At 38.8% G+C, this 27,224-nt stretch overlaps 1 protein-coding gene across 4 annotated transcripts; it reads left to right on the forward strand.

Moving 5' to 3' along the window:
• Positions 1 to 708: 708 nt before the first annotated feature.
• Positions 709 to 27,040, forward strand: MAPK9 (mitogen-activated protein kinase 9). 4 transcript variants are annotated; one of them, XM_064388160.1, is made up of 12 exons: positions 709 to 858; positions 4,654 to 4,828; positions 8,677 to 8,806; positions 9,955 to 10,013; positions 10,912 to 11,050; positions 11,266 to 11,431; positions 12,366 to 12,437; positions 16,512 to 16,694; positions 17,188 to 17,312; positions 17,845 to 17,908; positions 19,413 to 19,484; positions 20,224 to 27,040. In XM_064388160.1, exons 2-12 carry the CDS (start codon positions 4,707 to 4,709, stop codon positions 20,364 to 20,366), a joined length of 1,275 nt encoding a protein of 424 aa, XP_064244230.1. In that variant the 5' UTR covers positions 709 to 858; positions 4,654 to 4,706; the 3' UTR covers positions 20,367 to 27,040. The 4 variants fall into 4 exon arrangements, with proteins under 4 accessions (XP_064244230.1, XP_064244232.1, XP_064244229.1 ...); XM_064388162.1 differs by lacking the exon at positions 12,366 to 12,437 and adding an exon at positions 12,660 to 12,731 and having other exon boundaries at positions 20,219 to 27,040; XM_064388159.1 differs by lacking the exon at positions 12,366 to 12,437 and adding an exon at positions 12,660 to 12,731.
• The last annotated feature ends 184 nt before the right edge of the window (positions 27,041 to 27,224 follow it).

Raw genomic sequence — 27,224 nt, forward strand, 5'->3', positions numbered from 1 at the left:
TTTATTAAAAAATTACAGGTACAATTTTCTAAAATCATCTGTGAGAACAGAAATCACAGAAATGAAAGCTCTCTTCAGTCCTAGGAGAGGTGACAAATTTAGTTTATTTTTAGAAAGCACCTGTTTTAAAAACAAGCAGTCCTCGTGTCAGGGCGGGGGGTGTGTAATGGAGAGAAGGCTTATGATTTTTGCGTGGGGTTGAAAATAGCTCGGGGAGGGAATAAATCCCTTCCCTCCTGAGCCATCCCTGAGGAAAAGCTGAGGGCGTCAGGCTCCAGGGGCTGTGGCAGAGCCGGCGGGCTGGGGCCTGCAGTGCTGCGGTGTGCCATGGTGCCAGGCTGCCACCGTGTGATGTCACCGAGTGATGTCACCGTGTGATGTCACTGTGCCACTGTGGGGCCTCCCGTCCAGGTTTTCCTCACCGAGGGCTTCTCCCGGCCGGCCGGGGCTGTGGGGAGCCGGCAGCAGGATTGGCGCCACAGCCCGTCATGACATGGTACTGCTGTGAGGTGACATCACGACTACCGTGACATGCTGACGTCAGGCAGTGACACAACTACTCCCATGACGTCATGCGATGACGTCATCACTACCATGACATGTCGACGTCACACACTGACAACACGCCGGGGGCGGGGGCCGAACTGCCCCGTCACTGCGGCCCTTCAGCGCCCTCCCTTATATAGCGGCCGGCAAGTCCCGCCCCCAGTTTCGATTGGCTGAGCTCCTCCGGCGGGGGCTGTGATTGGCCGCGGCGGCTGTCAGTCAGGGGCGGCGCCGTGCGGAGCGCCGGGAGGCCATTGTGGCTGGGGCAGCGGGAGGCGGCGGCCGGGGCCGGTCCCGCCGCGTCCGACCCAGGTGAGGGGGCGGCCGCGAGGGGCGTGCTGGGGCGGCGGGGCTGGAGCCGGGGCGGGACGGGCCCTGGGCCGGACGGACTCCCCGGCTTGTCCCGCGGCTGGGCAGAACCGGGGCGCCCCGCGGGCCGCTGCCCGGGCCCGGCCGCGCCGGAGGGACGCGGGGGAGCGGCGGGGCCGGGCCCTTCGTCCTCCGGCCGAGCCCCCCGCGCTGCCCGTGCCGCGGGGCCGCCTCTGCTCGTGCTGCCCCCGTGCCGCTCCGGTCGGCCCCGCGCTCGGCGGCGCCCAGAGCCCGTCCCGGGAGGGCGCAGGACCGAGCGCTGCGGCCGCGGCCAGCCCGGCTCTCGGGAGCCGAAGCGATTGCTTGGCAGAAGTTTTAGGAGAGATGTGAGAAGACTCTTCTTGCTCGCTTCTTACATGAACAGCGAAATTGCTCGCAGCACACGCATGTTTAAACTTTTTCTCTCTTTACACCAGCTTGCCCTGGCAGAGTTCTGAGATCCTTTCAAGTATTTGTGTCTGTATGTAATAGCTGAATGAGACTGTAACAGGTAGTGGTGGGATCTCCGTTTGGTCAGTAGCAGTGTGGGCTGCTTAAAGAAAAAGGTTTGCTTTCCAAGAGCTTCCAGTTGCAAACTACCTCTAAACTGCTGTAATCCTTCGGCCTTACTCAGCTTTGGTACACTTTGGTTCTAAAGGTTGTCAGTAGAGGAGTGAGGTGTAACTCACTGTGATTTTGTAGCTGGACTCTTTCCTTTTGATATGTACTGCTGTAAAGATTGAAAAAAACCCCTTGATACTATTGGGTGATAGTCCTTAAAAGGGCACACCTGAATTAGAAATGCTTTTGCAGAGGTGAATAAGAAAACAGGGGGAGATTTTCTGCACGGGATTCTCATATGTTTTCATGAATACATGTGTGTGTGTTTTTATATATATATCTGTATATTCACTTCTAATATTGTCAGCAGTAGAATTTTAGCTTAAGACTTAAAAAACAAGCCAAGCTTCATGTTCGTGTGTTTCATTGTCAGTATGACATTTCTGTAACCAAAACAACCCTGGGAATGTGTTCCCAGTCTGTTTCACAAGCTTTTGACTTGAAGATATCCAGAGTACAGATCTGGTTAATAATAAGTTGCCATTTTAATAAATATATTTTAGGGAAGTGGCTGTTCAATGCGGGATATATTCTGTATGGCAGTTGCTTTCAGCTTCTAAAGATTTCTTACTGGAATTCTGTATAAGCCTACTACTGACAGGTTTGGTGTGTTTGCTATTTTTCTAGTAGGAGAATGACAGGTAAGTACTAGGAAACTTATTTGACAGATATACTTCTTACTTGTACAACAGGAAATCTATTTTTATTTGGGGGCTCTTGCCCCCAGAGTGGATTGTCTGAAGTCCTGTGAACAGCTACAATCCCATGGCACCTAATTTTACATCATGTGTATGTCTGAACAAATATATGTCCTGATGCATTCAAGCAACTTGAAGCCCTGGTGAAAGTCAGGACTCCTGGAGAGCTGCTTTGCACAGAGAATTGTAAATGTATTGACATACATAAAACTTGTGTGTTCTGATAACCCATTTCTCTCTTTGGGGCCTTTCTAAAGAGCTTATGCTGATGTCCAAGTGATTTTTGAAAGGTGGCTTTGTGCAGACAATGATTCTTAAAGGGAGAGGTTTTTCAGGATCAGGATAACTTTGTTGTCCCATATTTCTTTATCCCTTTTACAGAAAACTGTTTCATTGACTCCTGAAGAGGTACAGCATTGTTCTTGCGTAGCTAACAAGTTGATATCCTGTAGCTTGATACCCAGTTTATGCAAAATCTGTACTTTTTTTGGTTTTGTCTCTAAGTCCTTGCAGAAGGAGGATCTTGACCTTTAGCTGTACCTTTCTTACAATACTGAAGATTCAGTGAAAATGCCATAGGTGCTCGGGAGCTGTTCATCAAAACACTTGGCACCTCAGAGTGCATAGCTTTGGAGTAATGAAAAGGGTGGGAAGAAGAGTGGGATGTACTGGGAAAGTCTGGAGCTGCCCTTGGGGCATCCCGTGGTCTCATGTTAGTGCTAGCTGGCTGTGGAGCTGCATCTGACTGCCTCTAATATTATTGTGTAGGAGATACTGTGTTCTTCCTTCTTTTCCCTGTGACAGAGCAGAAGGTTGGTAGCCCACATTTTCCCTTTGCTGATCCTTTTTCCTCTGCTTTTTTTCTAACGCTTCTAAGAGGGAATGTCAGATAAACTGACTGTCTAAATTGCTGCTGGAGGTGACCCAGTTGAATGTCTGCCTCTTAAAATGCAGCATAGCTTTTGAGAAACTAGAAAGTAAAAGGGACTCTAGACATTTCTTGAGAATCTCTTAACACTGTTACAGTTTGGTTTAAACCCAGTCTTTACTAGAGTTTGGAGGTTTTCCATCTATTTTACTGCAGGTTCCTTGAGTTCATCAGCTGACTTAAAACATGGAAAAGGTGCTTCTCCCTCCTGCATGCACTGAGGAAGACAGAAATCCAAATTCCAATTCTTAAAGCAACCAAAAGTTATTTGTGTGGCTTTGTGCCCTTCTGGGGTGGGTGTCTGGGTTGCCCTTGAGGCTTTTCTGTTTTGCATTGGCCCACAGATACTCGGTGGGGCCAGTGAAGAGAGACGAGCTGTTCTTTCAGTAACCAAAGCAGACAGCACAGAGCCCAGCTGCTCCCGGGGAAGGGGCTGCTTGCATTTCCTGTTTTCAGGAGCAAGTTTCAAGTGATTTCCCTTTGCAAATCACTCTGGGCTCTAATGGTGCTATCTGTCATAGTGAATGTGAAATTATGAAGGAAAAAATTTGTTAGAGAGCTCTTCGGTAATTACTGAGGTAATTTACTTGTAAGGTTTGGAAGAGGGATGGACACCCAGGAAAACTGTTGGTCTGTGCTCTGGTACTGTAGCACTTCAGAGCTAAGAGGTTGAGTCCATTACTGTGCTCTCTGATGTAGTTACTTAGCTCTTACTCATTCTTGACAGATGAATTTAACTTATTCTCTATTGTGTCAGGAAAGTCTCTTCTAAACTGTAGCACAAAAGTCTTATTCTGTAGTGCTACAAGGCCACTGATAGTGCAGGGTGTGTGGTGTGTGTAACATGGGAAGGAGAATGTTTGTTGTAGGTCTGGATCAGGGAAGGGTTGCCTGGCAGAGGTGAGAAGGCAGAGCCCTCCTTGAAATCTCCTACTGAGCAAGGCTGGAGGGAATGTTGGAGAAATTGCAGCAGCCACAGTGATTTGGGGGGTAGTTTTGTTTTAAACTTGTTTGGCTGTTTTAATTAAGTCTTTTATTAAAACCCTGTTTCCTTCTGTCCATGGACTCCATGGATGTATGTTGTCACTTTTATCTTTGTTTTCAGTGTTTGAATAACATACTTTTTGATTTTTTTTTCTGTAATACAGAGAGTAGTACAGTCCTAGCACATAGCAGTAGTTCTAAGTTACAGAGTAGCATTCAAGGAGTAGAGAGTTGTATTTGGGTGGTTTTGTTTTTAGAGTTGTTTACTTAGATGCTTTTTGTTTGAGGGATTGGAGTAAGAACACGCATTCCCTTAAAGCTGTAAAAGCTATAATTGCTGTCTGTTTGCAAGTATACTTCATTAGCAGTGGTAATGCACAAAACTGAAAGAATGTTTGTTTATGAATGAATGTTTAATGGTATGCTGTTGAAAAATTCATATGTAGTAAAATATGTATAATATTTCCCATCTTATCTGCCTAAAATTAGTGAGATATTGAACATTTGTTTTCTTTCTTTTTCTTTAAGATCTTGAAAACTTTGCCAGGTCCCTGAGAGAGAAAACTACATGACACTACACCATGACTGACAGTAAATGTGATAGTCAGTTTTACAGTGTTCAAGTTGCAGATTCAACATTCACTGTGCTGAAACGTTACCAGCAATTGAAGCCCATAGGATCCGGGGCACAGGGCATTGTTTGGTGAGTAATAAATACTTAATTTAAATATGAAAAGCTATAAATATAAAGCAAAGTTTGCATGTATTTCTGATAGAGGTACCAGAACATAAAACACTGATAATAAATTCTTTTGTTACAGGGTTATGGACTAAATAAATTCTAAACCAATTGCTTGCTATAGTTCATGTGCAATCCTATTTTTTTTTTTGTTCTGTTTTTAGGGAAAATTAATATTTGGATAACTGCATAAATTAGAATGATCAACAAACCTCTTCCTTTCTCATTAATCACTTTATTTCTGTTTCTAGTTCTCCCATTGCCCTTGTAGCTGTGATATTGCAGTGTAAGGTATGACAATGGTGAGAGATTCTGGGTTTTACTCGTTTCTTCATCATGGCCCCCTTTCTTCCCCCTCTTTTATTCCCAATCACTCCTGTCCATTTCTAGGAGCCATCAATGCAGTGCCTTGCCATTAACTGGCAGGATGAGGCAAATCAGTGTCATTGTCACTCCATGGATTAACCAGAAAGGGATGCTGTGTGAGGGGCTGGGCTGGCCGGCTCTCCCTTGGTGTGTCACCCCAGCTTTGTGTCCAGCCTCCACTGGCCCAGGACGTGGGAGTCTTTAGGCTGATCCTGAACCTTAGTCTCTTGTATGGCACCACACCTCTGGGCCAGCTAAAGGTAAACACTTTGAAATGTTTTTTAGACTGCAGCAATCCATTCTGCACAATTTAGTGCTAGCCCTTATTTTGTTGGGCAGAACTTACTTGGTAACAGCAGAAATGTTTATTGATGTGGGTTCTCATTCCATAATCAGGGGAGCAAACAGATGTACTCAGGAACTCTGTGATATTGACTTCATCACAACACATGGTGGGCTGTTTGTGCTCTGAATCCAGCCTGCAGTTTGTCTTCATCTATAAAATCTGCAGAATAAGTGTGATGACTCATGTACTGTGAACAGCTCCTTAACAGCACCTGCCCATGTCTTCTTGGCCTTTTCATAACCATAATAAGTTATATAAATAGGGAAAGAGTGCGTTTCTGTGAGAGCAGGCCTTTATTTAAAAAATTTTTAGCTACCCCTCTTGCCCTACTGAGAGGTGACAAACAGTCAAAGTGAGAACACCATTATTTCATTCTTCTTCAGTGGGTTGAGTGATGAGGGGGTCCTAGATCTTGGTCATTAGGATTTGGGAAAGATTTATTGTAGTACTGACATTTTCCAGGTGTCTGTGCTCTCAGAGCTGTGCTTGGTTGAGATGGCATGCAGGAATTCAGGGTGCTTGGAAGTGTTTCTTCTTTCACTAGAAGCAGAGCATTTTTAAGCCAAATTACTTTGGATCTCTGTTTCAGAATGAAATGCAGGTAGTGTTGGGAGGAAGAGGAAATGATTTGATTTATTGACTTGTTTTGAAATTACTTGATTTATGGAACAACAGAGTGAAACATTGCATGAATTTTCATCTTCCTGTGAAATACTTCAAGTTGAACAAGGTGCAACATCTTAGTTTCTCCTAAAATCTTTATACAAGGGAAAGATACATTTTACTTTCTAGTTTTTTGTAATGTGAGTGCTATCCTGCTGTGTTTGGCTGAAAAAATTGTCAAGACATCAGGGTAACACACAGATGCGGTGGCTTTTTTATCATCCTGTGTTTAATATAAAAAATAGGAAAAGTTTTTCTGGAGTTTTCTGTCTGGATTTAATTTATTCTATGAGGAATTTTTAATACCACTTGTGTCAATTTAGCTAGGAGAGGTCTAAATTTGTGCTTTTTTTCTCATGATGTTAATAGGAAACTCCATTGGTATTGCTCCATGTAGTTTTAATTTTGATATTAAAATGTAGGAAAATAAATAGTTTTAAAAATACATACTTAGGAAAAATGGTAAATGAGAGCTCGAGGAAGATGAAAAAGTAACTCAGGTTTTATGTAGAGGATATTTCTAGCTCACACTGATCACAGGCCAGGAGAGAAACTGGATATACCTTTTGTATTTTATGTATAAAGTACACATACTTAACTTACTGCACTTCTTTGTTCCTAAGTGTTAATACATCTGAAGTCTGCTAATCTGTTTTGGGCTGAATCAAAATAACTTTTGTCTTTACCTTCCTGACATCTTTATTTTTTTTTTTCTTTCTTGTCCTTGATTTCCTAAATTTTCTAGTAAATCTCCAAAATAAGAGGTTTAGATGGAGTTCTTCATGTGTGGTTAAACTGAGGTTGTCATATATCTGATTGTCACATCACACAGGGACACTTCCCCTAAAATTATTCCTCTATTTGCTGCTGCCCTGTGATTTACAGCTAATTCATGCAGACCCTGCTGGTTACTGATTTGATACTAATTCACAGGTACAGTCATCAACCCAGGGAAGTCCTTAAACATGAAAAGCATTAACATATAAAAATTAATTTCTATGTAGCATCTTTTGGGTGAATACTGAAGTATCAGTGCTTTCATGTTTATGTTTAGGAGGAAAATAATTTCTCCAACTGTCTGGCCAATTGATTTCCTCCCACTCTGTGTTTCCTTTTGCATGGGCATAAAGGGTTTAAATCAGAGACTTACTGTAACATTCAGTAATGACTTGTGCACTTCACAGAAGTAAGCTGAAATAAATGCTAGCAAGTCTTTAGTTAAGTGGCACATTGGTTCAAATTGGGAGGCATGTCCCAAGAAAACACATCTGGGTGAGCCCTGCTTTGTGGTGGTGTTACTTTTTTCCAGGAGGGAAAACAGTGACTTTATGCTGGGAAACTGGATATAATTTGAGTATTGTTCTCACAGGGAAGCTGTACTTTTTGTTACAGTAGTGTAGTGTGATGGCCCTTTTAGGTCTGGCGTCACATACAACTTCATGAGATAGGAAAGGAGCTCACAAAGAGCTTAAATGTGCTTGGAAAAAATGTGAATGAGAATTCTTTCCTACCCTATGAAAGTAGCATGAAATGGAAATAGGGTAATGTGGAAATCCTTATTTTAAACTGAAACTCTTTAAAGACTGGAACTCCTGAGTAGCATGTGCTAGAATTCACATATATTTTTGCCAAATAGTTTGTGTTACTAATGAAGACTATTCCCACTTTATTCTTGTTTTGTTTATATAGATGTTTTACCTTTAGATTCTTTCAGCTATTAAAGCAAGTGTATCTTTCACCTCAAACTGCAGAGGGAAGGAACAAACACAAGTGAAAACCAGGGTAAATTTAATGGTCATGGTCACTTTTAAACTCTTGTATTCCTCACTTCAGTCTGAGTTTTCCTTATTTCTCAATTCAATGCATTTTTTTTTCCACGCAGAAGCAGATGATGAATGTAATTTTCTGCTAGGCACTAAATTTTTTTTATCATTGTGAACTATCCATGTACAGGAGAATATTGATCCCTGCAGAAGGGATCATGGAGACATGGTTGTGACTCTCCTTTAGCTGAGAGAAATTTCTTCTGCAAATACTAAATTATTGTCAGTCAGCAAAAGTGCCCAAAAAATATTCCAAATATACAGATTAGGCAGCTGCAATGCATCTTGATTTTAAACAAGCCTAAAATAGTTTTAGATCTTGCAATTTTGGGTGTGAGTCTTGAGTCAGCAGTTTCAAGTCTAAAGACAAAAAGGAGAGCAGGAAGACCTCTGATGAATGTCAGTGCTTCTGTTTGACTTACTTGTATTTATTAAAGGTTGTGTAGTTTTTAAAGGATGTTTCTTTTCTGAATAAAAATTAGATGTAGTACCAACAGGCTAGCGGATATACTTTGTCTTAAATCTTGGTTTCTTCCCTTCCTCATTCTGCCTCCCTTTTGCCCCCTCCTCTCCCTCAAACAGACTTCAACTTGTTTGTCTTTGAACACTTCTAGTGCTGCATTTGATACAGTGCTTGGAATCAATGTTGCTGTGAAGAAGCTGAGTCGTCCTTTTCAGAACCAAACCCACGCCAAAAGGGCCTACAGAGAGCTCGTTCTTTTAAAGTGCGTCAATCACAAAAATGTGAGTCGGCCTTTGTGTTGCTCTCCTTACTCTGCCTTATCTAAAAAGCTCAGGATTTGCTCTCTCACTCGTTAGTAACCATAGGAATGGAAATAGTGGCGGGCTGGAAAGATTTGCTGTGGGCAGTGCAGTTCTCCACAATGTATGGCTCAGATTTTGGGTGAGCTGCTGGGGGTCTGAAGCACCAAAGGGAGGAGGTTTCTGCTGCCATCAGTGTCAGCATGAGAGACCTTGCTCTGTTGCATTTGCCCTTTGTAAGCCACGTGCAGCAAAGCCTGTTTGGCACTGGGGTGGTTTGTGGGTTTAACCATTGTAGCTTCACTGTATTTAAATCTTCTGAGCTTAGGCAAGATTTTTATTAAATACAGTGTTTAACTGCTGAGGTTTTCAAGGGTGCAGCACTGTCTACAAAATTAAAATGCTATGGACAATACTTGTAAATTTTGAACTTCTTTAAACTCTCTAAAGTGAGCCATGATGTCAACACTTCATTATTCAAATACAAGAATATCAGGTTTATGTGACTGCTGTGTGCTGGTACTAACACGAACTAGAACATTGCTGGTCACTGAAGTTGTACAGTCAAATCTCAAACTTCCTGCAGTCAATTAGCCTTTCAGGGCTGCTTTTTAAGTAAGCTTTTGGTGAGGCCCAGATGTAGCAGAATAAAAGCAAGGTGGTTATTAAAGATGGCAGTAGGGCAGTTTTAGCAGTTCTGGAAATAGTACATCATAATCTAAGTTTAATGGGATGGCGTGGGGCACCTCTGTGCACGTGGTGTTGGACAGCCTTGGTTAAAATTCCTTGCACAGCATGTGATTTAAAATAAGAGATTATTATTTGTGGGGGGAAATGGGATATATTTCAGACACTGGGGAGGGAGCTAGAAGGTGTCATGTAACTTAAAAAAAAAAAAAAAGTGGTTTTGTCCTGTCTTGGTTCCCTTGGCACACACGCTGCAGTTTGGAACTATTTCTGAATTGGCAGTTTTTCAGCATATGTGAATTAAGTGCAGCCAAGTAACATTCAAATTGTGTATATAGTAACAGTGTGCACTTTATTTTGCATGGTAACTTCTGCAGTAGTGGAGTTTTATGTGAAACCATAAAGCAGAAGTTTCTTCTAATGTTTTGCTTTTTATTTTATAGATTATTAGTTTATTAAATGTATTTACACCACAGAAGTCACTAGAAGAATTTCAGGATGTGTAAGTACTAGACTTTTTTTCATTTTCTCTGACAAATACTGACCTAAGCCCTAGAGTTGGATTTCCAGTATCCTACAGACTTCATGCTTTGAAGATCAAGAGTAGCTAAAAGCTGAAGTGGGCAGTGAAAAAGGGGTATTTACCTTTTATTCATCAGTCTGCCATACTTTGCTTGCCCATGCATCTGTTTTGTGTGCATGGTCCTTCAGCTCCATGGATCACCTCAGGATAGCAACGTGGTCTGGATAACAGGAGAGCAATTTTTTTTCTGTACCAGTCACATCAGCACAACCATATTTTGGCCTCAATTCAGAACTGAATGTATTCCTTTTTTATTCAAGCATTATCAGTTGGCCTAGAAAGGATTCATGGCCATTTGACTGGTGGGATAGCCTGGGTTCCAGGGAATGTGCTGTTGTGGTTTGTGAATAGGCTGCTTGGGTAAATGAGGGAGTGTTTGTGTCTGAAGAGGGTAAGTAGATGACAACTGAAAATTATTTTATGATTCTTAGTTTTCACTGTGGTTATCCTAATTTTTGTATTTTTTAGAGTAAAGTACACTGAAAGAGCTGTTATGTTGCAATATCTGCAAGCTCTACAGCAACTTCACTCAGTTTCTCATGATACATAAAGATAGAATTATTCTCTGTATTACTGTTTATAAAACTAGTGGAATTTTAATATTTTGTGATAGAATATTGAACACTGAGTTGTTAATAGTAGGACTTTTTGAATAGATAATTTTACTTTGTAACTGATTGTGCATGGGTTTTTTTATAATTTATTTTTTACACTTAGGTTAGCAAAGGTGATTTTTCTTAAATATCTCATATGATAAACTTAAACCTGTGAAAAATAAGACTCGAATTTTCTTAATACTTTCTTTTTTGTGCTTTAGATATTTGGTTATGGAGCTGATGGATGCAAATTTGTGCCAGGTTATTCATATGGAATTGGATCATGAAAGAATGTCTTACCTTCTTTACCAAATGCTATGTGGGATCAAGCATCTCCACTCAGCTGGTATCATCCACAGAGTAGGTAGTAGTAGATCATTAACAATACTCTTTGTGAACACAGTTTTTATGAAACAGGGAGGAAGGGAGGGGTTGTATAAATAAGCACATACCCCAGGGCAGGAAAATGCAGTTGTTAGTAAAGTTACTTTTGGGCTTGTCCTGATTGTGGAGGGGGGTGTGTGGGTATTATTCTGTATGTTAATCCTTCCTTAACTGAAGTAATTTCTTGTTAGGATTTGAAACCCAGCAACATAGTAGTAAAATCAGATTGCACACTAAAAATCCTTGATTTTGGACTGGCAAGAACAGCATGTACTAACTTCATGATGACTCCATATGTGGTAACACGGTATTACAGAGCACCAGAGGTTATCCTGGGAATGGGATACAAAGAGAATGGTAAGCTGCTGCAGTAATGCTTTCAATCTCTGTCTCAAGTATGTCTCTCTTGGAACATAACTACTGTGAAAAGAGGAGGGAGGGCTGCTTTCCTCCTGTCAAGTAGTCTAATCATGCTATTGGAAATGAAAATTATTACAGTACAATTTTTTTGTTGAAAATATGATCATTTTCTGTATGCTTTTCTTCATTTAACATTAACAGCTCCCTCTCCTCTGCTACAGTTATATTCATGTCATGTATTCACCATTATCTTTTTGCCGTGTTTTTTATTCTCAGAAAAAGTGTTTGAGACCCTGATGGTGGCTAGTATTAAAAAAGTCCAAACAAAAAAATCAATATATGAATAATGAACCCTGTAATCCATGTAATTTTATTCTGAAACATCATCTTTTTACAGTGTGTCCCCTTTTGCCTCTCTGATTATTAAAATACATTGCAGTTCCCTACCATAAACCATGTCTAATATTCTCTTAAGTCTGCTTGGTGCTCAAAGAGGTTGGGTGTTACGTTATTAAAACCAACACAGCTGTAATATATTGAACATTCAGCCAACAAAATTACTCCCAAGGAATTGTCCTTGCATTATTGGGGGTTTTACCTACTGATTTTTACTAGCACTGGACTTGTATGCTCTTTATCACAAGGGCTTGTGGATGGTTTTGAGTATCTGTAATTTTGGGTGTGTAAAACAAAGGACTTGTGGGACCTTGCTGGGCCCTTGGTAATGATAAAAACACTTTATTTAGTGCAGAAGGCAGCTTGTTGTACAGCAAGTGCTGCAACAAACTTCAGCAAAGATTGCTCTGGTTGGGGCCAAAATAAATTATCTGCAGGACTGTAGGAATACAGTGTGAGCTTTCAAATAAATAATTGTGGTATTTAAAAAAAATCTCTTTAATCTTTTGTCCTTGTTGCACCTAACATATGATAGTGGATATCTGGTCTGTTGGGTGCATTATGGCAGAAATGGTCCTCCATAAAGTCCTGTTCCCAGGAAGAGATTGTATCCTTCTTCATGGTGGTTTCACAAGTGTAAACACTGATTATGTTTTACAAAACACAAAATTCAGGAGCACTCACTTGGTGTTGATATGATTGAAAATTCATGTGAGCAGTTTGGTTTTCCACATTGTTGTGTTTTACTGTAGATGCAGATGGTTTTGTTTGTTTTCCTCACATTTGTTCATGATTCTCCATAATTTGATCATTTCACTTTTATTTTCAGTTGATATCTGGTCAGTTGGGTGCATCATGGGAGAATTGGTGAAAGGTTGTGTGATATTCCAAGGCACTGATCGTATCCTTCCCTAGTCATCCTTGAGTCCCATTCCACTTCCAACAGAAACACAATTATTTAGATCTGTATAAAAGCATAAGCAATATTTTAATAATGTTTTACTAGATCCACTGTACTCTTTGAAATTAGTGTCATTAACCAAATTGTTGAGCTTTCCATTTTATTTTCTTAGTAGCCCATATTTCATTTATAATGGTTGAATCCAATGTGTTATGAGCTCCAGCTTTTGTAGTTTAAAAAAGACAGATACCACTAGGTTTGAAAAATATAAAATAAGTTATTTTTTACTCTTGTTCTTTGTAGATAAGTGTTTTAAGCAAAAGCCTACAAAGTTACTCCTTAACTATGCATGGATTTTGCTGATTATTTGTTTGAACAGTAGACTAATTTTTTTTTCATTGCTCAATTTTTTGAGTTTTAATCTGATTTTTTTCTTGTTTATTAGGGCTTGCTGGGCAGAGGTGGCCAGCACACTGCATGAGATCTTTTTTTATTATTATTTAACATAAAAAGAAAAACTTTCTGGCGGTTCTTTTTTTTTTTTTCTCATTTTATGAAAATTTGATTTTGGACTGACTTCTTCTATAAGACAGTTGTTGTTCCATTTCTCCTTCCAATATTTTTCACCAAGATTTCATAGAACCATAATCTCAAAACAATTTGTGTTGGATGGGACCTAAAAAACCATCTCGTTCCAACCCCCCTACACCTTCCACTATCCCAGGTTGCTTCAAACTCCATCCAGCCTGGACTGTTCCAGGGATGGGGCAGCCCCAGCTTCTCTGGGCACTCTCTCTTCCTAATTGTGCTCCAAGTTTTTGAAACCAGTATAATACTTTTTGCTCATCAGCAAGGAGCAACCACCACTAAAACATCAGGTGCCTGTTCACAGATACTTGTGTATCTTATAGAGGAGGATTTCCAATTTTAATGCTAAATTTCATGACACTGATCTTCAACAGTTGATCATACATTATTTAGTAGTAAATTGATTAAATGTTAAATAAGTATATTTTTTTCTACCTTTCTTCCTTTCTATATTTATTATTTTACTTTTTGAAGCCTTCAGACCAACCTAACACAATTCTTCATGGATGTTATGTGTCTTTCACCTGCATGTTGTTAGCATGGGCTATTTTGATTTATTCATGAATAAATGAAGGAAATTTTGTTTGTGCTTGTTGAATATCCAAGTTATCATTTGTGATTCTCTCAAGGCCACTGAAGCTCTATCAGTCTATGTTTCAAGGAGTCTCCTCCCCTGATAGGGAAGTGCATAGCTGTGCTTACAGGGATTTTTGCTTCTTGTAGGAGTTTCAGTTCTCTTTAATGTGAGATACTGACAACTGTTTGTGTTGCTGAGGCTTTTCCTGGGTGATCACTGCATGGGTCAGGTCACCTTCACCTCCAGGATTATCTTGGCAGGGTGATTTATGGGCAGTGCTGCTGTGCATGGCCATGAAGCATTCTTTTTGTTGATTGTGTTTGGGGTTTCTTTTGTTTGGTTGCATTTTAAAATTTAAATTTTAAAATGTCTTAGTGTTTGGGTATTTAGAGGAGGAGCCAAGTTCAGCATATTGCCCAGTGCTTGTCCTTGACTATCTTCAGGAAAACCTGCTCTTAGATTCAGTAATTTGTATTTTCCTGGATGGTGGATGGGAATCTCTGGGATACTTGCAGCAGTGCTCTGGGTGGAATGAGATGCTCTGTGTTGCCAGGGTGATGGATGCACAGACCCTGCTTCTGACTGTGCTGGGGTGGCCTGAGTTACTGCCATGAGAAATGGAGAAAAACCAGGGAATGCAGGCACCTAAGGTGACAGTGGAAAAGTCTGGCAGCAGCCATGTGTTTTTGGTGTTCTTTCTGCCCATATGGAGAAGGAAACTGATGGCCTGACCAATGCAAAAAGCACGAGGGGTATTTGTGCTTTCTTGGGAAAAGTCATGCTTTGTTGTGATTGTGGGAAGGACTCTGTTTTCAACTTCTCTTCTTCCAGAGTCCCTAAAGGCAAATAGACTTGGCATGGATTAAATGCCTGATCCCCTCTGACCCTGAAGTCTCTAGAGTGGGGAGAGTGGCTTTGTGTGAAGGCTGCCAGGTCAGTCACAGAGCTTACTCTGCCTGCTTTATACTGAAATCCCACTTGGGTTTCTGATAAGAGGCTTATTTTAGGTCCACCCTATATTGAAAATTTTTTCAACTTTCACCATCTGTAAAGCACTTTGAAACTGAAACTTTTTTGCCTGTTTTTACCTCTAAAGTGAGATGGGCATTAAGTTTCCTGCCCTTCCCTGCAGTCTTCTGAGGCCTCAATGAAATGGACTCTAATTAGATTATCTGACTAACCAGGCTGCTGTTACTCAAAGGAAAAGCATCTTCTTGAATCTAGATTGGTGGAGCTCTCACACAAATCAGTTTCTCAGCTAGGAACAAAATTTCCTGATGTATGTTATTTTCTCTTTGTCTGTACTTTGTTTTAGCATGACAGTTAATAACAGTTCTAAATTTTGATTTTAATATAGATTTTCCATTGGAATGCATTCAATAAGGAAATAAAATTTTCAATCTTTGTATCAGAAGTCTAAAATCTTAGCATGGAGCAGTGCTTATACATATATTCATAATTGTATTCTTGACACACTAACTGAAATAGAAGCACCTCAGTGGTTTTAAATCTTAATTCAAAGGACACATATTTGTTGTTTAGTTGCATAGTCTGTCTATGAGAATGGGTAGGTTGAAGTGCTAGATAGTGAATTTTGCTATGAATTTTTTTACAAGGTCAGTAGATAGGCTCTGCTGGAATTGCACCTTCTTTTTATCAGGAAAAACTGGAAAGTGTAGATCTGAGTTGACTTAAATGTTAGGAATATTAATGCAGTGTCTCCTGAGTGTGATAAATGAGCTTTGTTTGCCCAGCTGGGCTGGTTCAGAGCAGGCTCTGCCACCTCTGTAACAAGTGTCACCGTGGCTGGGGAAAATGCCTTCACTTGGGAGGGGGAGAAGAGCCAGTCCTGAGGCCCAATTTCAATTTGTGACTTGTAAATACTATTCTTAAAAATTATTTAAATTTTGAATTATAAGAACAGAGTTATCTGTGAGTATGATGGTTGATATACTTAAACAAAAGAACCTGCTATAGAACCTTCTGGAATATGGATTTCCTGTTCAGAACTCTTCTGGATCTTTTCAACCTTGAAGTTGAAAATGAAAAATAAATCAACCCTACCCAATCACCAACCAAAAAAAGCCCCCAACCATCCAACCACACCCCTGCAAAATGCTCCAACTCAAAGTTTCATTTCCTTAGGAGACAGGTCCAAAGCTCCTTACTTTGGGTGGGATGCATTTGTGCTTTAGGGGTTTTTGTGTGTTTTTCTCTACCTTCAAAAATCTTCAGTGTTCTTGATGTTACATTGCACTTCAGAAGATTCCACAGCAGCCTTTCTTTTCTGACCTTAGAGTTGTTTTGCTATGGGTACAACTGCCAAATAAAGCTTCTTTTGGATTCTGGAAAAATATTATAATTAGAAAAAGATAGTTAAGCATAATGCCTTGTGCAGCACTTCCAGCCTGTCCTTCAGAACACACTGACACAAAAATAAGACTCAGATTTTGTAGCTTTTTGCATGGCAGCTCAGAATACTGCTGATGCTGCAGTCAAGTTCATCTTTGTGTCCTCTGTTCAAGTTCCTGTTAATTTCTCAGATTTTTAAGTGGTATTTTTTTAGAGTGCAGACTACAAATTCTTCAGCTGATTTTCCTAAAGATATGGTGCAGATATTGATCAATGGAATAAAGTTATTGAACAATTAGGAACACCATCAGCAGACTTCATGAAGAAACTGCAGCCTACAGTGAGGAATTATGTAGAAAACAGGCCAAAATATCCTGGTATTAAGTTTGAAGAGCTCTTCCCAGACTGGATATTTCCATCGGAATCTGATCGGGACAAGTTAAAAAGTAAGGCGAGTTTTTCCTCTCTGTTTTCCTATGAAGTTAATTTAAAATGTCTGCAGCACACTTAATTTAAAGCCTAATAAAAATATTTATTGCAGTAGGTATCAACATTAAAAGCTGCATGCTTTCTATTTTACATTTATGACAAGTCCTGAGATCTTAGTAGTAGTTACTAAGTGCTCTTTCTCTGTCCCAGGATTCTGTTTAATTATCTTAATTTTAATCCATTGAATAACATCTATATTTTAATGTTCTCTAAAAATAATACTTTTTATTACTGATCATCTTGTTCTAAGTGCATACAGCTCGTGTAGGTTATATTTTATCTTTAGATAATTACTGAGAAAATAAAAAAAATAACAAAAGCAACAATCCACCTTACTATATTCTATAGAACAGAAATGAAATTTTGCAGTGCATGTCCTGTGTTTCCTGTGTCAGACATTAAACTTTACAGCTCTTTTACATTTGTGTTCTTTTCACCTTTACTTTCTAGCCAGCCAAGCTAGAGATTTATTGTCAAAAATGCTTGTAGTAGATCCAGACAAGAGAATTTCTGTAGATGAAGCCTTACGTCATCCTTATATTACTGTCTGGTATGATCCAGCTGAAGCAGAAGCTGTAAGTTTGCAATTAAAATAAATTTTCTAAGATTCCAATTCAATAGCTTTAAAAATACCTCTGATTTTAGTCAAGAGCATGCTTTGAATTCATTGGCTAGCAGGAGCCACACAGGAAGCCTTCAGATGAGCATTAGGGGCAGAATCACCTGAAGGACAGCTGCTGGTGGGGAGCTGATATAATTCTGAAAGTGGTTCTTAATATTTCATTTTACTTACAGAAAGAGGTGCCTGTTTGGTGGCAGTCCTGGCCTTTTTGAAGCAGGGCCTTGCTCTAAGGCCCTGTAAAGCCTTGCAATTAATTTAATTTTGGTTGATGCTTTTAAACAGCCTTCCAGTTTGAGGCAGGACTTAAAAGCAGACTCTGGATTTGTAAAATTAATGTGTCTTTGAAGTATAGGGAATAAACTGCCAACAATGAAGGTAAAAAATGCTACAAAAGTTGTCATTTTTAGATTTTTTTTTAAGTTAAGATTGGGTGTGTTAACCTGATGTAGTTAGCACTGTAGACTTCTCTTTTCTTTTCTTTGTAGCCTCCACCTCAAATCTATGATGCACAGTTGGAAGAAAGAGAGCATGCAATTGAAGAATGGAAAGGTAAGGAGTGAGCATGACAAATTACATTTATTGTAGTATCTTGTGCTATTAGTGAGTGGCTGCAGTGTGTGCTGGATTGTGTAACAGACTATTCCAAATAATTCCCACTATTCCAGATAAGCAGTGCTGCCTATGGCAACAGGAAAGGAAATCAGGGATGTTGTGTGTGGAGTGAATACTACCTAGGTGTGTGTGAATGCTCATATATTCATGGAACATTCTGAAGTCTCTTCAACAAAATGCTGCAGTTTTCTTTTTTTCCTTCCCTTTTTGTTCTTAGAGTGCTTGTAATCTATAGAGCTTTTTTCTTGATAGAGAGTCCTCTGAAAAAGAAACATGCCTCTTTTCAGTGTGCATTGTTTAAGCCATATCTCTTGACAATATTTACTAGTTCATTTGTTTTAGAAGTCTAAATAGCAGGAGAGTCCTTTGGTGTAGTTTTTTTTCTCCAATCTCATTGCTTATTTATTGACCAAATAGATTAAACTGTTGACTTAAACAAAAGAATAAACACACTGTAGTATTAAGATAAATTTCACCTTACAGTTGAGTCAAAACCATTAAATGGTGAGGCAGTTAAAATTTTAACATCTGCCATCACAAGACCAAGGGTAATAGACATCTTTTATGACTGTTTTGAAAGCTGCTTGCTTTTGTAAAACAGCATTATAAATTTCAGATATTGATTCTGGCTGATCTATACTTATGTTATCCTTAGGGCATGCCTGCACAGGTAGGTGGGCTTCAAATCATCTTTGATTACTGCAAGGTGGAAAAGTAAAATGGATCCATAAATGTAACTGAATGCATTTGTAAACATTGTTACTCAGAATTGAAGAGTCCTTAATCTATTTAGATATTGTTATCTAAGTTACATTAAGTCTGTGGGTACACACACAAGCTTCTGTGATTTAAGTTAATTGTGATTACTGCTCTGGATTTTTCTGGGTTTGTTCAGGTGACTGTATCCTAAGTTGTCCTTGACTAGTAAATGAGGGTTTTCACACAATATTTTAACTGTTTAACCATCTTCAAAATATCCAGACTTTCATCAATACACCCATGGAGATGGTTCTTGAAGAATAAAAATTTTTGTAAAATTTTGTTATCAAAGTAAAATTTCCAGGGAGTTTTACATAAAATCAGGTTTTGAATCCAAATCTAATTTTTAATTTTTTTTTAAGTTAATATTAGTGCATTGTAAGTATACATAAGATTTTGGGGTGAGATATTTGTTATTTTTCAGTGGACAGCTATGCTATTTATATATGTTGATTTTGGTACAGTCCTAATGTTTTTCTGTGATGCTTGAGAGAATCTGTGTAATTCTCTTATCATTGCTGTAGGCAAGGTGGCAAATAAATACCTCTACAGTTCTACTTCCAGACTGACCCTTAACCATTTCCTTGTACCTTGATACAAATGTGAATAGTTTACAAATCTTCTGTGATCTTACAGTGCTTTTCTGTCTCTTTTTTCTTTTGTCCCACTGTTCTCTTGTAAGAATTAATATACAAAGAAGTTATGGATTGGGAAGAAAGGAGCAAGAATGGTGTGGTAAAAGATCAGCCCTCAGGTTAGTCATTGTTTCAGTAGTTCTGTAACTGTCACACATAGCCCTGTGAATGAAGAAATCTGCTCAATAATCCAGGTAGGCAAAGCTTTTGTTGTTTGGGATCTGCCTTTGGAGATCCATGTGCTCTGCTTTTTAATTGTTCTGAACTTGTAGAAAAACTTCACTGGTCTTGCATGTCCCACACCCTGAGCTGCCTTGTCCCTAAAGGGCTCAGTCATCAAATGACATTATCAGCACCAGTTAGCTCACCTGGAGCCCAGGGAACTGCTGAGTGCTGCTCTCAGGCTCAGCATGAGCCCCTTTCCTCAGGGCTAAACAGCTTTAGGGCTCCCTCAGGATACTTAACAGTGCTAAGTGTTTGTGCCCATGGTAGAATCCTTGTGTTTGCTGCTGTTCTCACAGCTCAGTGATCAGAATATTGTACTGTCTTTTATTAGATTTGTTTTTGTTAGAAAATGGTTAGATTTCTTGACACTCAAGTCTCTATTCACACTATGCATTGTTAGTCTTTTCTTTTTTTCCTCCACAGAGAGGGAGAAAAATAAAAATCTCTTAAAAGGTCACCTTGGCTTTTGAGTACTAAGGCCCTTAGTGCTTTCTTTTCTCCTTTTTTATTAATTCCTTGATTTTCTAAGGATTTCTGTGGGGAAAGTGCTGCTCACAGCCCAGAAGCGTGGTTATTTTTGACTGTAATATTGTCTTGCCTCAGATTTTATTATGTTTGGTTTTCTTAGCACAGATGCAGCAGTGAATAGCAACACCAGTCCTTCCCAGTCATCATCTATCAATGACATTTCATCCATGTCAACAGAGCAAACATTGGCCTCAGACACAGACAGCAGCCTGGATGCCTTGACAGGACCCCTGGAAGGATGTCGATGATCAGCCGTGATTGCAGACTTGACTTTGGAAAAGAACTTTAGTTTCCATTGGGCCTGAATTGCTTGTAAGTTAATGGAACCAAGTAGAAAAACTCCATGTTCTGCATGTTCTGCTAAAGTAATGCCTGTTGTTTTTTTTACTCAGTTGTTATGAAATTGCCTGCTTAATGTTGTAGAATGGAAGCAAATCAATGTCTAAAGAACAAAAAAAAAATTAAATTTAGACACTATTACAGGCTTTTCTTTGTTTCAGCCTATTTCAGGTGAGCAGTTATAATAGACTTTTAGCCAATAACTCCTCTTAAGTGGCTTCATCAATCTCCAGTCCCAGCTGGCAGGCTTCTGTGACACAGTGGTTGTTTACATTTAGTACAGTATTGCTCATCAGTGGGTGTTTGGATGTACAGTCCCTATGGAGTTTGTTTTACTGTGTGACTGTGGCAGTTTGCTTTATTTAACGACCTGAGTGTTGTGTGTAAGTGTGAGCTCACATGTGGAATGCTCTCAGTACTGTGTTTAAAGGGCAGTTTTTCTTCCACATAGCACTTTTTTTTTTCCTTTTAATCAAACCTTGTCTTCACTTTTCAGTAATTCTCTCTTCTTGTAGAAGAGATAAACGTGAAGTTTAAAGCATAAAGCCATTATTTTGTATTTCACCTGAGTGTCTTTTTCAGACTTTTAAATGTGGATGGAAGGTACAGTGGCTTAAATTAATTGTGAGGAAGGATGAGTGACTTTTCTGTGAAGCAGTGCCTGTTTAGAAGAGGAGAGTGTGCTAAAATGTTCTGTATTTTCTAGCTCGTGATACTCATCTTCTAACAAAGATAAACAGAAAAAGAATTTTTATCTGTGATGCTCTTAATTAACTGCAAGCTCTGGTAAAAGGAGAGATGACTTGGAGATACTTGCAGCCCTCAAAAAGCTGCATAAATATTTTCCATTTTTTTAATGGGTCCATTCTATCTAGTGAGTAATTAAATAAAAGTACAGTAGTTCTGAGTCACTTGTAAATTAAGCATTTAGGTAACAGAGCTTAGACCTATTCTCACCTTAGGAAAGTCTATTTGTATTGAGAAGAAAGACATGTTTAATACAGATTTTCTAAATGCAGTGTCAGACAAGAAGAGGAGGTTATTTGCTGTTTCCATACAGATTTATCAATACAGTTTTCAGAATCAGATAATACAAAATTGCCTGTTACATTGCACAATCTGTTGAATTAGAAAATACATTTGCAGTAGGGTAGGGCTTAAATTGCTTTATAACACACACTTGTGACTTTGTGCACGTCCACTTTGGAGTGCACAGGTGTGAAATTTGCTAAAATATCTCATGTGTGCATGTGTGTGACTGAGCTATAGAACTGTAAGAGTAGTAGACATGTACTAGATGAGGGAAAACACCACTTTCTTAAAGGTGGTCTATATTTAGCTGTTGATCAGATACTCTTGCCTTGAATATATAAATAGAACCTGTAAAATACACTGTCCCAGAGAGCCACTGCATTACTGACATACTTCTCATGTAAAACACAATTGTCCATTGTTCCAGACCTTATGACTCGAAAAGCAGCACTTTCTCCTTATGCAAACCTTGCTTTTATATTAAAATTTCACCCCTTTTTAATAGCTTAATTTGATGTAGTAGAAATATCAAGATTTTAGTGTCCCAGAAGATTAAAAAAAAGTGACAAGGTAGTTAACATTAACTTCAGAATTGTATTCTGGCATATCTGATTTTTAAATTTCTCTTAAATTGAATTATGAGATATTTGGGGCTTGTGTTTTCTCTTATGGTTGGGTTTTCAACCTATGGATAACTTACATTTATCTTTGGATACTGACGATATATGTGAAATATTTTTAGTGCATTCTTGTCACTGGAAAAACCATTTAAAAATACCTATTTACCATATAGCAGAACAGTACACTTCGCTGTTCTTTTGCTTTTTTTAGTCCATGTTATTTGTGTAAATTAAAATAGCTGAAGACACCTATTAACAATGAACAATTAGTGATTCATCTGCTGAATTTCATTTTTCAAGACATAAATTTTTCAGCTGAAGTTGCACTGTGCTATGCTCATTTTAACAGTTTGTACTTTAGAAGACTTAAAGATTTATTGCTTTTTCCCCATGTGATTTGAATACTTGCAGAGCTGATTTTTTCCTGTTGAACTTGGGCTGCTCAGCACAACAGAGGGTTGGACCAGATGACTTCCAGGTCTATTCCAACCTGAATTATTCTGTGATTCAAATTGTCTTTAAATGTTTTTAACAATACTGTCCTGTCTTCATGACTTGAACTGGTATCTGTTCTTTTCCTAGTACATACTGTTAGCTTGAACATATACTCTTGGAACAAGAAAAGAAACCCCAACCTTGAGATTCAATGAGTTTATTTGTAAATCATGTAGGAAAAGCTGTCTTACACCTAAATTTTTTTATGTCTTCTTGCTATGGCATACATTGAAGCTTAATTACAGAATGCCTTCAGAGCATGCATGAAATGTCTGTGAATATTGTGGGGTTTGACTCCAGTTTAATTCAAAGCCGTGGATCTCCAGAGGACACAGATGCAGACAGTACCCACCAAACCCAGGCAGGTGCATGCTGCAGTTCCCAGGGTCTCCTGTGGGCCCTCAGTGCACTGCAGCTTCTCCCCGTGTCACTGCTCCTGAGCAGGGGAAATGCAGTGCCAGCTTTGTGACATGGTTGGCAATGCCACGAGAACCTCCTTGCAGATGGAAAACAAAATCCAATGTAACTTGACAGGGGTTTAAAAATTAGGAGAGTTTGGTGTGCAATATAATCACTTTTATTCCTGATACTAAAATCACGTATGTAAAGTGATGCAATTGACCGTGTTTTTGCACTTTGGCATTTATAAATATTTATATGTATTTAAAAATTAAGAATATGTGTGTGTATACATATATATTAAGAAAACAGTTTTGTAAACATGAACGTTACTTTCCTTTGAGAGACTTTGTATAGTGTTAACACTACTGCAGCATACATAGACAATTTATGAACTAAGACTAAAATAAATGGTGGTCAACATAGGTACAATCTGTAATCTTAACTGCTCACCTGAAAAAGAAAGGGATCTTTGGCTGTCAATAGATGCTTTACCAGAAACTTGTTAAACATCTGAACACTGAGTAGCTGAATGGCATTGCAGAAATGGAGTATGTTTTAAACAGTTCATTTCATCTGTGCTCATATAATTTTTCCTCAAAAAAGCCTTTAGAAAGAGAAGCTTGGCATTTTGCAATCTGGGTAAGCAGCTTGTAAGAGAACTTTGAGGAAATACTGTGATATGACAAGTCTAGGTCTTTATGGAAAAAGACAAGAAACTAATGTCAAAATTAAGGCTTTGTCTGCATGGATCATACAAACTAAACTAGTCTTAGGACTGGAAACTACAGTTTGCAAACAGCCTTTGAAGTTTTGTAATGTTGCCAGCAAGGGCTTGCATTTTCTTGTCAAAATAACGAAAAACTCAACCTTGACTAGAAATTAACTAGTTGGTTGGAGAGTTTCAAAAGCTGTTAGGAACCAGAGGGCTCTTGAAAGAGGTTTTATCTTTTTTTACATCCTAACAGAGCATATGTGTTTATTCCAAATTAATGAGAAGAAAAAAAATTATTCCATATGTTTAATTTTTCTTTCTTAAAGGAAGGACCTTAAATGCTAAATCACTTTCCTTAAAGTTATAATTTTATGAATGAAGTAGGATTTAGCTATTCCAAACACAGCTGATGTATGGAGTCTCCAAGGATGGGGTGGGTGAGCCTTGTGTTGTCACAAGGGCCACCCTCCAGCTGGGAGGTGACAGCTCCAGGTGCAGACTGACCTTTGTGGTCCTTGGGGAGCGTGGGTTCAGCCTTGCAGCAGCACAGAGTGTTTGGGTAAGTGCTGAGCTGCATCTGTCTGCATGTTCTACACGTGTCATGTGGATTCTAGCAGGGCTTGATGCTCAGCCTAGTGAGACCAGATTCTGGGAAGCAGATTCTTTCCTGGGATGTGTGTTGTGTCATTCCTGCTCAAAACTGGTTTTGATCCAGGGACACCTGCATCCAGATGCCGAATTTGGATTTGAGTTCTATAATCTAGTGATTTCTTAGCTTTTCCAGAGTGTCTTGAGTTATTTTTTTAACGTGTTGAAATATGACAAAAAAGTGTATTCTGGTTCATTATTTTACGTATTTTAGATTGTCTTTTACATGAGTGATGTTCTAAAAGCTTCTTACACAAGTTGTCAAATCAGTTTTGGTTTTTGCCCACTCTGCATGCTAAAATAATGTCTGGGGCTAAAATACTGTTTTAAGTAAACCATCTTTTCTCATGACAGCTTTGGAGGAAATTGGAGAGAGAACTTTTTTTTTTTGTGTTTTATAAAATGATTATTTTTGCAGCTAAAATTTCTGTTGTTGGATTTCAATCCCACAGTGTTGCTTTGTGGATATAAATTTCCTGGGTCCTCTATTTCAAATGTGTAGAACAAGTCCAATGTAAAATTAAACTAATAAAATGCACTCTTCTGCAATTTGTTATTGAAAACATGGCAAATCATTCTGGTCCAAGAATTCAAGACAAAATAGAGAAAATACATTTAAGTATTTAAGTTTATTCAGTGATGATGCTGCTTATTTTTTTAAAAGGTGCTTGCAGTTTTGCACAAAAGAAATCAACTTTATTAATTGCTGGGTTTGAAGCACTTTAGGAATCTCCTAAATACAACCATATATGGTGTGAAAAGGAATGACATAACATGCTTAAAGTGTTCAAATTTTTGTTGTAGCCTTTGCTATTCTGACAGATTTGATCAGCATGTTTCTTTAAAACTGTTTTCAGAGATTAGAAATCAGAAACCTTTAGGGGGCTGAAATTAAACACATGGTAAGAGGTCATTTGAGAAATACCTTCTGAGTGGGTGACTTGATTGGCAATGTGACTGCCTGGCCATGTATGAAATAAAGACACAGCAATGTCTGTTCCTGTAGCAAGGGCAGCTCCCTGTGAGCACTGGGATTCTTTTTTCAAACAAAAAACCTTTTCTTAACTCTTGGCTATGCATCATGAAGTTGGACGTGCTGTGGTGAGGCCAGGCCAGCTTTGTGGGACTCCCCTGCAGCAGATCTCAGTGTCCCTGCCCTGCAGGGCTCCAGACACCAAAGCCCTGCTGTGTTTGGGTGTGCTTGAGCAGGTGCTGTGCTTCCCTCCCTGCTGGGCAGTAGCTCAGCACTCCACAGCCTCCTTGGGATAGCAGGAGCAGGGGAGGAAGGAGTCAGCTGCAGAGAGCATTTGGCTGCCTGAAGCAGAGATTGTGATTGTTGCTGATCACAGAGCTCCTTATACCCCTGAGCATGTGCTGTTGTCTTGTCTTTTAATGGGGAAAACCTTTTTTTGAAAACCCAAGTGTGTCACATTTTCTATGAATTCAGATGCTTAAATTGGTGCTAATTTTTTAAAAAGAAAATGTAACAGATGGTTAGCACTGTATTTGTCTGTTTTTGATACCTATATTTTCTTAACTGGTAGCAAGCCAAACTTTATAAAATGACTAATGTGCATTTTCAGCTTCATCAGATTCCCAGATTTTCCTAAAGTAAAATGTTTAAACTTCCATGATAGCTACTGCTTCTTTGGAGCCATTGCTTTCAGGTGTTTTATACACTGATCAAGTGAACACAATTAGAACAGACAGCAATACCTAACTATCCCTTTCTTTAAATCACAATGTGGTTCCCCAGGTGGTTTTAGCAGTTTAAGATGCCTAATGAAGAGCAAATTAGAGATACCTGTGTGCAGTTAACTCAGTACATTGAAGCCTTACCTGATTGTTAAGATAATTTATAAAGATTATACAAATCTTCATCTATTTTAAAGAGGGAATATCAAGCAGAAATAATTAACTGTTTTCATACAAATTAAATGTAAATTCCAGAAAATATATTATTTAATGTATTACAGAACACGGGCTATTAAAGAGTGTAATAGGCTCATTAAGTGATTAGTTATAAAATCCAGTTTTATCCAATGACTCAAACCCCCTCCAAAATGTAGTGTTTTGACAATTTCTTTTGAATGCCTTCAAGTTTAACTCCCCTCAGAATCAGTTGTTGTTTTGGTGTCCTCTTTCCCACCTTCTGTTTACCAAATGTCACCAAAAGTAGCATCAAGCCCTATCATTGTTACAGTGTTCTGGTTTTATGGCCTTAACTTTAGTTCTAGTCTGGTATATAATTTCAGAAGAAAGATGTGCTTTGAAGTCTAACTATAGATACGTGTGGCCTCTCTGCCTATGGAATTAGGCTTTGATTGTCATATCTCATTCTCAGTGCTTGTGCAATAGGAACATATTCCTCTCAATGCAGTGGCTATTTTGTCTGATGCTGGACTTTGGTTTCAGAATGACTAGAAAGTTTTTTTGGGTTTGTTTGTTTTGGTTTTTTTTACGAACAGCAGTCATGCTTCATTGGTTTTTTGGACTGATACTCTTTAGGAAACTAGAATTTCATAAGGAAAACTGTCAATAACTAGTTCTGTAGTTCTAGTTAAAGCCTTGTTCTGAAGCTTTTTGGTTGTTTGTTTTTTTTCTTTCCAAAAACGTTATTGTAAAACAGTACTAAAGCCACTGTAAAATTACAAATAAATATGTATACATAAGATTTGAGCTGTCTGACTTATTTACTACACTTTTTCTTACTTGGTTCTTCCTATGTTGAGTAGAATGTTTTATGTATCCGTGTTTGTGACGTATGTTGATGTGTGAAGTTTCAGTTACCACTTTAGCTTCCAGTTAATGGAAACATAGGTGTTGGCATGAAAAATGAATGACAAAACTTAAAGAAA

The sequence above is a fragment of the Passer domesticus genome, chromosome 13, assembly GCF_036417665.1.
Source record: "Passer domesticus isolate bPasDom1 chromosome 13, bPasDom1.hap1, whole genome shotgun sequence".
In the NCBI taxonomy this organism is placed as follows: Eukaryota; Metazoa; Chordata; class Aves; order Passeriformes; family Passeridae; genus Passer; species Passer domesticus.